This window comes from Dunckerocampus dactyliophorus, chromosome 12 (assembly GCF_027744805.1).
Source record: "Dunckerocampus dactyliophorus isolate RoL2022-P2 chromosome 12, RoL_Ddac_1.1, whole genome shotgun sequence".
Taxonomy (NCBI): domain Eukaryota; kingdom Metazoa; phylum Chordata; class Actinopteri; order Syngnathiformes; family Syngnathidae; genus Dunckerocampus; species Dunckerocampus dactyliophorus.
The window spans coordinates 8368129-8384095 of record NC_072830.1 but is presented as its reverse complement, the minus strand read 5'-3'; the positions used below and the strand labels follow the sequence as shown (position 1 = coordinate 8384095).

General features: G+C 42.1%; 1 protein-coding gene across 2 annotated transcripts in view; it reads right to left on the bottom strand.

Moving 5' to 3' along the window:
* Positions 1–15863, bottom strand: part of srpra (SRP receptor subunit alpha) — a 16730-nt gene extending 867 nt beyond the window's left edge. The window contains exons 1-14 of one of the 2 annotated variants that reach the window (XM_054794152.1): positions 15818–15863; positions 6805–6944; positions 6358–6441; positions 6098–6261; positions 5525–5685; positions 4005–4164; positions 3115–3265; positions 2917–3029; positions 2717–2838; positions 2564–2650; positions 2307–2479; positions 548–761; positions 287–450; positions 2–100 (exon numbers count right to left, since the gene is read on the bottom strand). In XM_054794152.1, the coding sequence (XP_054650127.1) occupies positions 2–100; positions 287–450; positions 548–761; positions 2307–2479; positions 2564–2650; positions 2717–2838; positions 2917–3029; positions 3115–3265; positions 4005–4164; positions 5525–5685; positions 6098–6261; positions 6358–6441; positions 6805–6927 (1815 nt within the window). In that variant the 5' untranslated portion in view covers positions 6928–6944; positions 15818–15863. Of the gene's footprint in view, position 1; positions 101–286; positions 451–547; positions 762–2306; positions 2480–2563; positions 2651–2716; positions 2839–2916; positions 3030–3114; positions 3266–4004; positions 4165–5524; positions 5686–6097; positions 6262–6357; positions 6442–6804; positions 6945–7059; positions 7158–15817 lie in introns of those variants that run through there. The other variant, XM_054794150.1, reaches the window with a different exon arrangement.
* Between the last annotated feature and the right edge of the window lie 104 nt (positions 15864–15967).

The following is a 15967-nucleotide window of genomic DNA, read 5'->3' as shown; positions in this document are numbered from 1 at the left end:
CCTTGTCATCGATGGTGTCAAACTTGGTGAGGACAATTCCGTCAATGAGACGAGGCTTGTCAGACATGGAGTGGTCTGCCAGAGCCTGGTTAAACTTCACCTGATGACCCAACACACAGAGAGGTTAGTATATCTACCACTTTCTATCTCACCAAACAACCTGCAACTTTCATTTATGAGGGCAGTCAATCAATGGAGCAACACTGCCCCCTGGTGGACACTACACACAAACATTACACTGACTTGTCCATTCTTTTAGGTTTGATTTCATCAAGAATGGCTTTACCAGTTGATCGACTGCCTCGTTGCCCACCAGAGCCTCCCCGACGAACAGGACAAGGTCTGGCATATTGACCGCAATGAGCTTAGCCAAGGCTGTCATGAGGGGGGCGTTGTCCTGCATACGCCCGGCAGTGTCCACCAACACCACATCAAAAGCCTGGTTGCGCGCTAGGGACGAACAACAAGCCAAATTGTATTTGATGTGCAAAAAGATGGCTTAAAAACAACAACAAAAAAATCCTACAATGTTTTTTTTTGTAATTACCATAGGCAATGGCCTCCATTGCGATTCCAGCAGCGTCCTTCCCGTAGCCCTTCTCGTAGAGCTGGACCATGGTGCGTCCTCCATGCCGCTCCGGAGGATGCAGGGAGTTCAGGCGGCGCTGATGGGTTCGCAGCTGCTCCACCGCCCCGGCGCGGAAGGTGTCGCAAGCGGCTATCAGCACTGTGAACCCGTTCTCCACGAGCCAAAAAGAGATCTGGACCAAGACGCGGGACAGGTGTGGTTAACGTGTATGGATGAACGTATGTTAGAATTGATGGATGCATCAGCATCTACGCAGGAACAACAAACATACACACACGCCGACACCTTGTCAGGTAGACTTGAACAAGACGCACACTACATCCAAAACGTCTGGATTTTATATTTCGGTTATAGTACTGAGTGCATTAACTATTACTGCAAACTACAACCACAGTAATAAACATACAAAATTAGTTCTGAGCATTTATCTTTGTGCCTTTTGATACAGTTCTACTAAGTCTTGAGTTATTGGGTGTACCTAATTTTATGACTCACGGGTTTATGTGGACGCAACACTGCCCTTTTATCACAAATCCTGCAAAACTGCCACATATGAGCTGTAACTAAAGATTGGGATTTTTTTTTTTTTTACGGCTGTACTTATTACACAGGATCCAGCGATGGCGGGATATTGCTGCGCTTTCATGTCGCCTGCAATCAGATGAGTGGTTCCGGAGTTTGTTTTTTTGTTTTTTGCTACCTCCACTTACCATCACCGTTTAGCTTTCAACATGTGGTACAATTACGTTCCTAGACTGTGATGCAAGTCTGATCTTATACCAAAATTATACATAAATTAACTCCTAAGCACCCCCATTGTGCATAGATCACATAAGATATAAAATATAGTAATACAACACAAATTACAAGAATTAATTAAACAATTATAAAACAAAACCCAAAAAAACAAAGCACGAGCACCCTTTCTATGTCAATAAGACCGCTACACTGCCTTATTACTGTCTTCATACAGTGATAACCTGCAGTGGTGTGAACAAGTGTTTGTCCCCTTCCTGATTTCTTTTTTTTTTTTTGCATGCTTGTCACACTTAAATGTTTCAGATCAAACAAATTTAAATATTAGTCAGTGACAACGCAACTGAAAAAAATCCAAACCTACATGGCCCTGTGTGAAAAAGTGATTGCTGCCCCCCCCCCCAACATAACTGGCTGAAGACTTTAGAGTGGCCTAGTCAAAGCCCTGACCTGAATCCTATAGAGATGCTGTGTCATGACCTCAAAAAGGCGCTTCATGCTGGAAAACCCTCCAATGTGGCTGAATGACAACAATTCTGCAAAGATGAGTTGGCCAAAATTCCTCCACAGCGCTGTAAGAGACTCATTGCAAGTTATCGCAAACGCTTGATTGCAGTTGTTGCTGCTAAGGGTGGCCCAACCAGTTATTAGGTTTAGGGGGCAATCACTTTTTCACACAGGACCATGTAGCTCTGGATTGTTTTTCTCCCTTAATAATGAAAAGTTTAATTAAAAAACTGCATTTTGTGTTGTTGTTGACTAATTAAGTTTGTTTGATGATCTGAAACATTTAAGTGTGACAAACATGCAAAGAAATCAGGAAGGGGGCAAACACTTTCACACCACTGCTTAATACTATACTACCTCAGAACGCGGAAATTTGCCGTGTCGGTTGCGTTTCCACACAACAAAGACGTAAGACGTCATGCCTTTACAGGCAGCGTGTGAAAGGAGGGCACACCTTTGCCAAATTGGTGGACTTTCCGACCCCGTTGACGCCACAAAAAGTGATGACAAAAGGTCTTCTCTGGCTCTGTGCCTCCATGACGTCTCTCAGGATGTCCACCCTGCGTTTGGGCTGCAGGATCTGCACCAGCGAGTCCTGCAGGGCCTGCTTTACTGTCGAGGCAACAGCTGCAGACGCAGACCACCATATTTTTATAAACGGAAATATCGCAATTTGCTATGTAGAGTAACTAAAGAGACTAACTGACTTACTGGTGAATGTGCCCATGACTTTGCCTTCAAGTTTTTTGGCAACAGAGTCACAAAGCTGCAAGGCGATGTCGGCTGCTACATTCTTTGCTGTAAACACACATTAGCTGTTCAGCATCCAACGTATGACCAAACAGGATGGAGTCCAAGTTATACCAATGAGGTGCTCCCTCATCTTCTCCAAAACTGGCTCCATGTCCTCCAGGCTCAGGCTCTTGGAGCCGACTAGGCCCTTCAGCATCCCGAACATGCCCCCGAAACCTCCACTCTTTTTGGAGCTGGTAAGAATTACAAAAATGCTCTTGTGGAAAGCTGTTTTGTGCTTACAGTGTAAAGTATGTCAGTCCATTGCCTACCTTTTTTTGATGGCATTTACGGCCACTCTCTCCTCTTCCTCCATCACTTCCTCCTCACTGGAATCGCATTCCACAGAGAGCAAGTCTCCCTTCATGGAGCTTAGCTGCATCCCCTGACAGCCATCCAGATATCTTACTAAGCCCGTTTAACGAGAATCATCAACAAGTAGTGTGGTGTGCTAGTGTGTGTTTACTTACAGGCTCAATAAGTGCATCCTGGTTTTGGTCACCACCATTTGGAGAACTGTCTCCATTCCTATCACTATAGTCCAGGTCCTTAGTACTGCTACCACCCATGTCCCAAACACGCCTCTGTTTCTCTCTGGGCTTCTGAGGCTTTGGAGACTTACTAGGAATAAGAGGAGTAATGATGGTGTAATATACGCTGCAAGACTGAACTATTAACTCACTCAATCCCAGCCATTTTTCTAAATTCAACCCCTTCAGTACCGGCCATTTTACACGATTTTGAATGATTTCTCAAGGCACACAGAGTATTGTGTTCTATGGCTATGTAAACATGGAACCTAGCAAAAGAAATATTAGACTCCCATCTTTCATCAGCAAAAAAACTTTGTTTCTACCTTTTTCCTTTCCTTAGTAATCAGCAGTAGAACATACGTAGGTAAGTTTCAGGAAAATATCAGTTCCCGGCTAAAAAGAAAAGGGAGCAAACCAGCATTTTGTGAAAAGATACATTTCAAGTATAACTTTCACTGTGACACAAATGTCTTGGTTTAGCAACAGCTCAACTATACCACAACACAAATAAGGGTTGCTTTGGAACTAAACTGTGCGCATTTCCCTAGTGTAACCTTCTGCACGCTTCACCCCTCCACGCTCTCACTTCCTTGTGGCTGTCAAGCATGTAAATACATGCAAAAGATCCATGCCGAGCTCTTATCAAATGCACTTCTGCCACCTTGTGGCCGTTTTTATGGCTTAAAACTGCTAGAAAAGTCACTTCTTTTATTGTGCACTTACGTCATCACCTCTTTTTGCCTCTCGCGCAAAAAAACGTAAAAGACGTATAAATACATCTTTGGTATTGAGCGAGTTAATGTAGCGAGCCAACAGTCATCTCTCACCTGACTTTTTCAGCAGGTCCCGCTGCACACTTGCGGAAGAATTCTTCTCTCTTCTTCTGCATGATCTCTTCGGGAGTCAGGCCGTGGTTGCCATTCTCAACCAGCTTCTGGCCAGAAGAAAACTGGGCTTTGCCTTCCTTCACGACCTCCGCAACAGGAGCTGGAGGAAAACGTATTGGACGAATCCGGTCAGATTTCTGCGCTAAAGTGAACTAAAGTAATGATGTTCTACCAGTAACTCAGGGTGTAGTGATTCATCAACAACATCGATGTATGAATTTATATTCCTATCATCCAACTAATAAGGCCATTCCGGACGACATATCGATGTAACAGTTTAAAACGGTAATCAATCGATTGCATGGATACTAGATTTAATTTCAGAGCAGACAACACAACGTAGCACGGCGGATGGCAGAGGACGAGCCGGCGAGCGAGAAATAATGAAGCCACCATTTCGGTCCGGTGTGTGGAAACACTTTAGCTTTTGCAAAGAGGGAGATGTCCTAAATAAGTTGCTCGCTGTTTGTAGGATACGTAAAGGTCAAGTAAAATACCACGGCAACATCACAAGTCTCTCCAACCACCTACTAAGGCGCCATGGGATTTCACACAATGCTGACCGTCCGCAGGTAAAGTAGCAGGTAAACCTACTGTTAATTCAACCTGAAGTGTTGGTTACGTTTCATTCAAATGTGAATGCATTTGCCATTAATTGTTTGCTTGGTTGTTTATATCCATAATTCATTTATACCCGATTCCCTTACACAAAAACAACGGGATTCTAGGACACTTCATCTTCACTGTCCAGTATCCAGGTATTTATTTCACAGTCAGACTGGTTCAATTTTTGGCTAAAAAGTTACTGAATCGTATCGTTCTAAATGAACCAATATCATCCCTGAATCGTATCGGCAACCACGAATCATGATTCGAATCAAATCATTATTATAACGAATCGTTACAACCCAATCAGTAACGTGTTTATGAGCATCAAACGTTAGCGAAATCAATCCTTTCCCTAAGTTGTTTGCTCCGCTTTTGAGAGAAGAGGTGCTCAGATGGTTGCTTTTGAAATTCCATGTCTTCATGACCTCATGAAGCAACGGACATGATTCCGCCTCAAGCTAGATGAGCTCTCCTCACCTTCACATGGGAACCACTTTGTACAAGAAAAAAAAAACAGGCTTCACTACACATCTTAAGATAAAACCTGGCAAATATCTGTCAGTCAGCCACAGATGTGGGAGCTCCAAGTTTGATCATTTTATTTTTCTACAGGGAATTGGCTAACCTAGCATGATGATCTATTACATTGCGTTCAGTGCAGAGTTACAGTGTACAAACACGGCGCATTAGCATTAAAGCTACACACACACACAAACTGGCGTTGTTCCCAGTAGGGCTTACTAAAGCATCACGGCTCTGGGCCAACACACTTCAAATACTCTATTCTGGCACCTCTGAAACTTATTTGCAATTATTGAAAAACACCGTAACACAAGACATGAAACACTCACCTTCTTTTTTGGTATTTTTGCTCTTTTTGCCACCCTGTTCCTTTCCTTTGTCGCCTCCTTTTGTTTCGATCATTGACTTCACAGTTTTTTGAGATTTCTCGGACTCCTTAAAAGACCGCATAGGGGCGGGGCTTCGAGCTTTGCTGCTCTTTTCTGCCTCTCTGGTGGAAAACGTTAAAGGGATAGTTGGGATTATTTGGACATGAAGTTGTAGGACATCCCCATCAGCAGTGTAGTGTATCAACAGTGACTCGGCGTTTATGCAGAAGGGGATGCACACATAATTCTGTCATTATGTGAAGAGTCTCCCCTCTCAGGCGCACACACACTAACCTCCCTGTGCTAATGCATTACATATCCAACTAGTTGTTAACTTCTTTTCTGCTTGTATGACAGTTAATGTTATAACAAATCATTACATTAAAAAAAATACTTCCAATGGGAAAATCAGTTCAGATGAATCGCTTATGTTTGACCGCAGAGGCTCTATTGTATCGTGGGTGTAGTCTGCAGTCTCCAGCCGCTACAACCGAAATATTAGCGACTCTGTCGGGAGGTGTGCCTGATGCTTACCTAAGAAGCATTTTGAAGTCGTCCTCAAATTCAAAGCTGTGGTTCAGAAGCTTCATGGCTCCCTTCTGCTCCAGTTCATTTTTATAACGATCCCGAAAGTGCAGCTGGACGTCATCTATGAACTTGTCCACATAAGTCAGCGTCAGGATCTTTTGAAAACCCACCTTGAAGCGGAAGCACAGGCAAAGGGACACCTTTTATAAGACATGGGGGAATACATCATGATGATTGTTCACGCTGACTGTGTCGGCAAGACTTACCACAAAAATCAACTCAAACTCGTTGTCCAGCTTATACTTAAGACTCAGGGCCTCATGGTTGAAGGAGTTATTGCCACTTCTCTCCTGGAACGGGACACATTGGCATAGAGAGAGTGCATTGTTATAGGTCGTGCAAGCGTAAAAAGAAGCTAACCACTGCAAAACACAACAAAGCTAAGACAACCCTGAAAACATGAGTATAACATGTTCCCATGAGGGAAATTAACAGCACACACACACACACAAGTGTATACATTTTAACACAACAAAAGCTAAAACACACATCGTTTTATCTTTTAGTTCCCAGTTGAAAATCATGCGGCAAGATGATGGCAAGAAAATGAAGCCACTCTACGCCTACGTATGGTGCTACCTGTTAGCATTAGCATCGTGAGCTAGCCACAGATTAAAACAAGAGACCCGCCTGCGTTTAACACCGAGGCTCACCTGTAGGATCACGGAGCGGATCAGGGCGTTGACAGGCCCGGTGAAGGACTCTGTCACCCCGGTTCCCTGAAAACACCACAGCACTATGCCCCCTTTGCTGAAGATGGTGAAGAAATCTAGCATCTTGACACCGAATAAACCTGCACGAGCAAGCGTAAGACACTTACGTTACAAGGCCGATGGAATACAACTATAGCCAACAAAAAACCCACATTAAAATGTCATTTCCAGCTCATAATTCATACAATAACTCACCAAAACAAATGCCTAAATAGAAAGAAAACCCCCCCCGCCACGAGTTGGATCCACCGCTGTAGCGCAAAACACTTTTTAGACACGTCACATGCAGTTCCAGGAAGTGACGTTTTTCCGGCGCCACCCCCTTACGTCAGGAAGGCAGCGCATGCGCGGATGACTTACATGCCGTCAGCGCGTTTTAAAAATGTGTTTTTTCCGCGTTTACAAGTTGACATTTTACGTTGTTAAATTGTATCACTGTCGATTAAATATGAAAATAAAGCTTAAAGTTAAAATTCACTGTTTGCATCGGCCAATGATGTGTAGCTAATGTATTATCGTTTTAAATTCATATTCATTCATAATTATTCATAATGAAAGTAAGGGTCTCATACTGATGAATCTATTCTATAAATTATTATTTTTTAAATATATTTTTCTCAATTTTGTGAAAAGAAAAAAATATGTACAGGTACATGCTTTATATATAGAGAGATTTTAAGACAAAGCTTTGTGTCATTATGAGTAATTAGTTTCAACAGCTAAGCCTTTTTTCTTTTACTGGGGGGCAACTTTGATATACTTTTTTTTTTTTAAAGGGCAACTTAGTGACCTTATTTACAGCATTTAACATCTGCATGTGACTGGCGACAAGTCCAGGGTGTACCCCGCCTCTCGCCCGAAGTCAGCTGGGATAGGCTCCAGCATACCCGCGACCCTAGTGAGGATAAGCTGCATAGAGAATTAATGGATGGAATATCTGCATGTTTGGTCCCGTTGCCGGAGGCCAGAATTACCCAGAGCAGCCACAAGAGGGCAGTGCTGATGACTGCTATCATCCAGAAATCATGTAAGTACTGTATCAGTATATGCACGAGGCAGAATGACACTATAACAATATTCTCCTGATCCAGAACCTCCTCCATGCTTAACCTATGAACACATCACTCTCTATTCAGTATTTATCTCCCCCATACGTCCAGTGATGCACACACTGAGATGTGAAAAAGAAGAACAGGAAACACCGGCTCTGGGTTTTGTATCCTGTTTCATATGCACAATGTTGCAATCTCATTGTGCACCGTGTACTATTGAATTTTATACTCCTGCAGTGTGCATTTAGGTCATAATTTGATTGAGTGGATGCAGACCAATGCATCGGACAACGTTTGACACATATTAAGATTGAGCCTATTTTACTGTCACCTGTATTTTTGACATGCATTACATGACAATGTCCATGTGTATCATTACTTATAGAACAAATTACCAAAATACACAATAATGTCATACACTCCTGCATGCGTGTATGTATCCCCTTAGCAAACGCCTTACCTCAAATATCAGCCTATCACTCTCTGCATTTGAGTAAATAAATCAGCCGCTGCATGAGGTGCAGTCAGGCAGTGCTCTTGGCAGAACCTTGCTGGCTCAATCAAACATGCTGGTAGTGAATGCAGAATATGATATCACTGAATGTGGTGCAACTGGAGCGTGACATTGGCGATCCTATAATTGTGTTGTCTGCCATCTGCCAGCACTCTATTTTTTTTTTCTCTTAAAGGATTTATTCTAATGCAACATCATCACCTTCCCATTTATTATCCCCACCCAGGACACCACAACTAACAAAAGCCCCTTGATTGTCCTGTTTTTCCCACAGGACTGCAATGTATTTGTAGTGGTGCCTTGCTGCCGTCATCGTCTATTTTACATAATTGGCCATGACCGATGTCATTTTTATGGGCGCTGTGGGAGAGACAAAAAGTGAGCAAAAACTTGAAAAGCAAAACAAAGAAAACAGCTTCACTCTTTCACGGTTTTTCAAAATGTATGAATAAATTATGCTGTTTCGTGGTTGACTATGGCCTGTTATTAGTCAAAAAACATGCACATCTAAGCGATTCTTATGTCTTTTTGGCCCAAATGAAGTATTTTCATGCATAAATTCCATTCAGAAGACATACCGTACTCACAGTAACGTGCAGTGAGGTTCATGCCTGGGGAGGCACTGACTCATTTGGAGGTTTTTTTATGTTAAAACAGATTGATCCTTCAGAGGATACCAAGAAAAGAAGATAATGTTGTCAAATACTTCTTAGTCACATTTATTGAATTTTGCATACAATTCTTCTCCAGGAAAAGCTGTGCTACTTTGCTGTAAAAGCCTAATCACCTCCTGGTGAGCTTGGGTATCCAGTCCTCCCTCGTTTACCGCGGTTAATTGGTTCCAGGCCCGGCCATGATACATTAATTTCCGCAAAGTAGGATTCAATATTAAAAAAGGGAATATTTTTGTAGTTAGAGCGTAGAAAACCTGTTGATGACTTTCTAAATTCGGGTTTTAACGTGATTAGAGCCCTGTAGACAGGAAATAACACCCCAACAGTCACTTTTACCTTCCTATTATTTCGCTGTTTACATCACATTGCGCAGACTACGGGATCAGTGCAGGGTCAGCATAGCATAGCGAGCTACCGAGCTAACTAGTTAGCCTCTCCAATTTGCTAATTCTAAACTCAGGCGTGCTTATTACGTCGATGTCATATGACATCAGTCAGCTGTCATTAAGCTCCCCTCCCGGTTCGCTCTTGCTCCCTTGCGGCAATGGTGAACGTCATGTCTCAAACTACACACAGAGATGCAGCTTTTACACTTATTATTCCAATTACAGATAAACTAATTCAGCGGTAAGATGCTTATATCTACAACAAAGGTTATCCGTTCACTCGTAGCAGCTAGTTATGTAGGAAAAAAAGTGTGTTGTTTGATGGCTTTGCTTCGCATCCTAAACTCCACTATAGAAATGTGTGTTTTTCTACACTTCCATTTCTTAAACTATTTTTTCATGATGAATTGGAAAATGTGCACGTTGCTGAAACCTTTTGAATATGTTGCCTTGGCTTCGGCTTCATTGTCTTTTACGTAATCATTTTCATTTCTTGTATATCGGTAATGCTTAATAGCAAATGCTAACTGGACGTAATACAGGAAGTGTGTGTCTAGTGAACGCTACGTATTTTGACAGACATATTATGGGTACACAACTATTGACGAATTATGTGTAATTATCTTGATTGCCATATTGAATTAAATTGATTGATATTGATGATATCGGGCTGCACGGTGGTCTAGTGGTTAGCATGTTGGCCACACAGTCACAGTCTGGAGATCGGGAAGACCTATGCTTGAATCTCCGTTGGGCATCTCTGTGTGAAGTTTGCATGTTCTCCCCGTGCGTGCGTGGGTTTTCTCCGGGTACTCCGGTTTCCTTCCACATTCCAAAAACATCCATGTTAGGTTAATTGGCGACTCTAAATTGTCCATAGGTATGAATGGTTGTTTGTCTATATGTCCCCTGGCGACCAGTCCGGGGTGTACCCCGCCTGTCGCCCGGGGTCAGCTGGGATGGGCTCCATCATGCCCCCGCGACCCTAGTGAGGAGAAGCGGCATAGAACATGGATGGATGGATATTGATGATACCAGCTACTTTGATTACCTCTAGACTTAAAACTGTGAATGTGAAATACTAATCATTAGTATTTAGTAAGGGTGCTCCGATCAATCAGCCACTGATCAGTGTCAGCCTTTTTAGTAAAAAAAAAAGCACGGTATCGGCATATGCCGATACCGTGCTTTATAACGCTGATCAGCTCCGCCCCCATGCCAGCATCCAGCCTATAGCGACTGAAACGTCTCTCACGGTTTAGATTGGCTGTCAGATGTGGAGGGAATTTGAGGTTATCAAAGTAGTTCAGTGGAGGAAAAGCGGCCGGTGTTGACAATTCGCTGATGTGAATGCGTCGCTCACCGGTGCAGCCAGCCACAGCCGCCCGCCGCCTCCCGTGTGTGGCGGCCATAAGGCGGATAAAGTGTTTGGATTCATCGGACTACCTGGGGGTCCTGCCGGAGCAAAGCAATCAAGCTGATGTTGCATCCAAATTCTCCTTAAAGAAGGCGCCTGATCTTCTAAGTTTCACCAGTGATTTTGAAAAAGTCAGTCAAATATGTTTTTATGGTTCCCTTTTCATGTCATATAGCCCAGGAGTCACCAACGAGCCCCCCACGACCACATGAGGCGCCTGCAAGCCTGCTTTTCATTCTGGTTTTCAGTTAATAATGTGAGAACACAAGAAAGAAATGCATTCTGAAATACAAAATGTGAGTTGTGAATACCAGTATTTTGTTCATGTTCTGGTAAAACAAGCAAATTGGCTTTGTTTGGCTTGAAATAAGCTATGAAAATAAATGTTCCAAAAATTAGTAGTGCTTGGCCACTTGACCACTTCCACACAGAATAAGAGAATAACCTTTTTTTCCCCACCGCGCGGCTCTGCTGGCTCGTGTAATCTAATCTAACGCCATGTCACCACAATACTACACATAACTTCCATCCATTCATCCATCTTCTATGTTGCTTTTCCTCACTGGGGTCGCGGGAGTGTGCTGGAGTCTATCCCAGCTGACTTCGGGCGAGAGGTGGAGTACATATAGATAAACAACCATTCCCACTCACATATGGTGAGGGAGAGCTATTTGAACCGTGATACAGCGAAGGACGACTGTATAATCCTCCATCTTGGCAGTCAAAATCATCATTTTGTTTTTATTAGGGATTATTGTGCCTGTTGTGAGATAATTCAAACCTGCAATTAAGTGCTTCACAGAACATAACGTCTTCTGAATGCCTCATACTTGTGTTTTAGTTCATTAAGCCATTTTCATGCTTGAAAATGCTCCGTCTTTTAGGCTAAAAGAGGTGATGACGCAACTCCCCGCTAATGTATTTGTCTTCAGGGCAATTTTAGGCCATAAAAACGGCCACTAGGCGGCAGAAGTGCATTTGATGAGTGCTCGGCAAAGATCGTGTGGACGGAAAAAAATCACACATGACAGGAAAGAGGAAGTGGGAGAGCGTGGCGGAGTGTAGCGTGCAGAAGGTTACACATTGTAGGGACATTTTAACAAATGCACACCCACACACACACACGCGCGCGCATGCTGTCAATAGTTCACGCTGTTATATTTGTAAATAAATCGATATTTTGATTTTAAAAGTTTTTTGTGTTGTTTATGTTGTGGTATAGTTGTTTTGACATTTGAGCTGTCACAAAAGTAAAAAAATATTTGCGTCAAGGTGAAAGTTATGCTTGAAATGTATCTTTTCACAAAAAGCTGGTTTTGTCCCAGTTTTAGTTGGAAAGCGATATTTTCCTGAAACTTACCGATGTTCTACTGCTGATTACTAAAGAACGGAAAAAGGTAGAAACAAACTTTTTTTTCTGATTAAAAGACAGGAGTCTAATCTTTCTTTTTGGTAGGTTCCATGTCTATATAGCCATAGAACACAATACTCTGTGTGCCTTGAAAGATCAATCAAAATTGTCCAAAATGGCCGCTACTGCGGGGGATGTCTTTTGAAAAATGGCCGGGATTGAATGTGTTAAAATATTTTTGAAAAACCGTGACAGAGTGAATCTGTGAAGCTGTGAAATTTGAAGCGCAGTGTGGCGAGGGACGACGGTACGTGCTTTCATGTCAGTCTCCAAACGTGACCAATTTGTTGCTTGTCACTTTTTTGAAAAATCGCGACCCTAAAGACGACAAGCGGTATAGAAAATGGGTGGATGGATGTCTAGAAGGGTGTGATTACTCACTAAATATAGGCTTATAGGAATACAGGCACCACCTCCGGCGACATCATCTCATTCTCTGCGTATGAGGTGTGTTACAAGTGGCGTTATGATGCATACCGCCACCTACTGTACAGAGTTGTAATGACACAACACTGTTGCGAACCAAAAATACATACTGAGGCTAACCCCAAGCCACGGAAGGATGTTTGTAGTTTCACATTGCTTACTCTTGGCCTTTGACAAGAGTGTTTACTAGATAGTATGGATGATGCCCTGCTTTTAGGAAGTGAAAGCTTTGCTGACATCTTGATCTCCAGCTTACTATTAAATCTGAAAATAGTCATCAAGCCTAATCCTCTCAAGCAATGTGTCATCATCATCCCACCGCTTTTAAAAAGGTAGGAGGGGGAAAAAAAAAAAAACAGGTCAAGCTGCCTCGCTCTGCTGCCGGACCACCAACAGTCAGATAAAAAGCTCTCAGCTGTTCCGTCACCACATACACGGTGGTCTGGCCTGACCTGAGAACATTCGGTTCTGCGGCGAAGATGTTCCGCTCTGCCATGCGGCTGCAAAGCATCAGCCGCGCCAGTTAAAGGAGATCCCAACATCTTGTCTGTTTTGTTTTCATCATGAATCACAAACGTAGACCATGCAGTCAAATGAGAAGTCTGTGATTAAAACTGGGCAGAACAACGTTTTTCTATTCTATTTTCTGTTGCGGAAGCTTGTTTTAACACGCACTTCGCCAGATAAATGCGTCTGTGCACGTTTATTCAACGTGCTATCTTTAAGTTGATGTTAGAACAAAACAAATGAGGCCGTTATAAACATCAGACACAGCTGTTATACGATCCCTATCCGCAAGCTAAAGTAAAACATTAGTTGTTGCTTCATCACTACAGTGTTCCCTCGTTTATCGTGGGGATAGGGTCCCAAAACAGCCCGCAATAAGTGAAATCCGCGAAGTAGCCAACTTCATTTTTAAAAATATGTTTTAAGGCTGTAAAACCCCTCACCATACACTTAATACACTTTTCTCAGACAGGCATGGGCGTTTTCTCACATTTCCATCTTGTTTAAACACTCTCAAAAAACGTCAAACCTTTGTTTGAATTTTAATGATCAACCTTAATGATCAACACAAGAAATTATGAAGTCACTCACGCGTATTTCACTCCTGCCACCGTTCCGCTGTACTGTAGCGTTTATGTATCCTTGTTAAAACAAATTGCTGCAGTCCTCCTCCTTCGAACTGAAGATTCATTGACAAGCTAGCAAGCAAGCAAGTCCGCTAGCGATGACACAGGAGACACAGGAGATTGATTGACAATGGTCTACAGCCAATCAGGACGCAGAAAACAATGGGCGGCTTCTTTCTCTTTCTTCCCCACTCTGTTTGAAACACTTTTTTAGAGTAAGTTTACAGTAGGTAAATTGGAGAGGCTGACTAGTTAGCTCGCCAGCTTGCTATGCTAGCGGCGACCCATTTGATATGTCCCTGCATTGATCCCAAACAAATAATAATAGGAATGTAAAAGTGACTATTTTAGCGTTATTCCATGTCCACTGAGCTCTAATAATGTTAAAACCCGTATTTACAAAGTCATAAACAAAAATATTCAGTTTATTAATATTGAATCCTACTTCATGGAAATCCACTTATCACGGTCGGGTCTGGAACCGATTAACCGCAATAAACGAGGGACGACTTCAAAGCTAAGAAGTTAACATCTTGACATGTGAGGATGCAGCGTGTGAATTTGCAAGTTGACGCTGATTATTATGAAAAACTATACCCTACTAGTCTCCATTTTTCAACGCTCAACATTGCACAACTTTGACATATTAAGACTTATCCATTAAAAAAAATAAACACATTAGAGCAACAACTTTCGTTTTTGATGCCATAAGTTCATGAAATATTGTAATCTGCTGCATCTCGTGTTGACCGCTAGATGGCAGTGTTTTGCGTTTGACGTGTTTTTTGGCGACTTATAAAATAAGTGTTTTAGTGCAGTTGATTGATGCCTCAGAGTGTTTATTCCTGCAGGAAATATTGTAATATAAGAAGACTAGCAGGCTCAGTACTCACATAAGGATGCCTATGACATCCTCATCTAACATTAATTATTAATATTTCATATTGCATTTTATTTCTGCTTGCATGAGGATATCTAGCGTATTGCCTGAAAATCTGAAAGCTGAAAAGCTGAAAATCTATCTCACTTATAGATGGGTAATATCATCAGGGAATGCTCTTTTTAAAAAAGTTTTTTCCACATGTCCCCTCGGGAACCTCGTAGGTGCTAAATAAATGTTGACATCATCTCTGAATTAGTTAAACAGTGAAACAGTGGCACTTTCATAGCTGATTTTAAGCTGAAAGCCTGGACATAACCTGGTCCCGGCCAGGCTATGAGCTTAGCCTAAGTTACCATGGCGATACAGCTGCTTTAAAAGAGAGCTACCGTCGCTGAACACGCGAGTCCGGCTTTCCACTCAACACAGCTCGCTAACCCACTAAACTCGCTTCGCAGAATACCCCCAAAGTGTATTTGCTGTTGTTTTTTTTTTTAACTTTACTAATATTTAAACTTTCTTCTATTTTTTTATATTAATGAATAATAATGACCTTATTCCCATAATATTTTTTAACTTAACTTTTTAACTTTTCCCCAACCTGATTTTCCAGAAATTACAACTTCATTCATTGTTTTGTTTGTTTCTCAAAATATTATGACTTTAAAAAATAATAGTATTTTTTTCCTTCAAAATGTTGAGAATTAAAAATGCTACTGAAATGACATAATTAATATTTTGACGCTATTCTTACTGCAGATTTTTCCCTTTTTGTTGTTGTTTTTTTTTGTTAAATCATATTTTTAAATGATCTTTTTAGAACAATAAAAATAACAAATGGCCCCCAGGCTGCAGTTTGGACACCCCTGCTCAATCGAAACCTGCTGGTGGTACTTGAACGTGTGCATTTAAAAATGTAGCATTTTAGCTCCATTCTGGCATTTCACACAAAAGCTGTATACCCCTAAGATTTTATGAGTAGTGTGTAACATTTTTACAGCATTTTTTCCCCATTAGACGCAAATGTGTATGTTTTTTAGGGTAAGATGTTGTTCCAAACCTGTTAGTGGCGATGGATGACGTTCATGTGTCTTCCATCAGGACACGTGCAATACTAGACCGACCCTCTGAATGGTGGTCGTCGCGCATGCGCATCGTGTGGCCGCTGGGACCGCGCCGAGCAGGGGGCGGAGGAGGAGGAGGAGGAGGA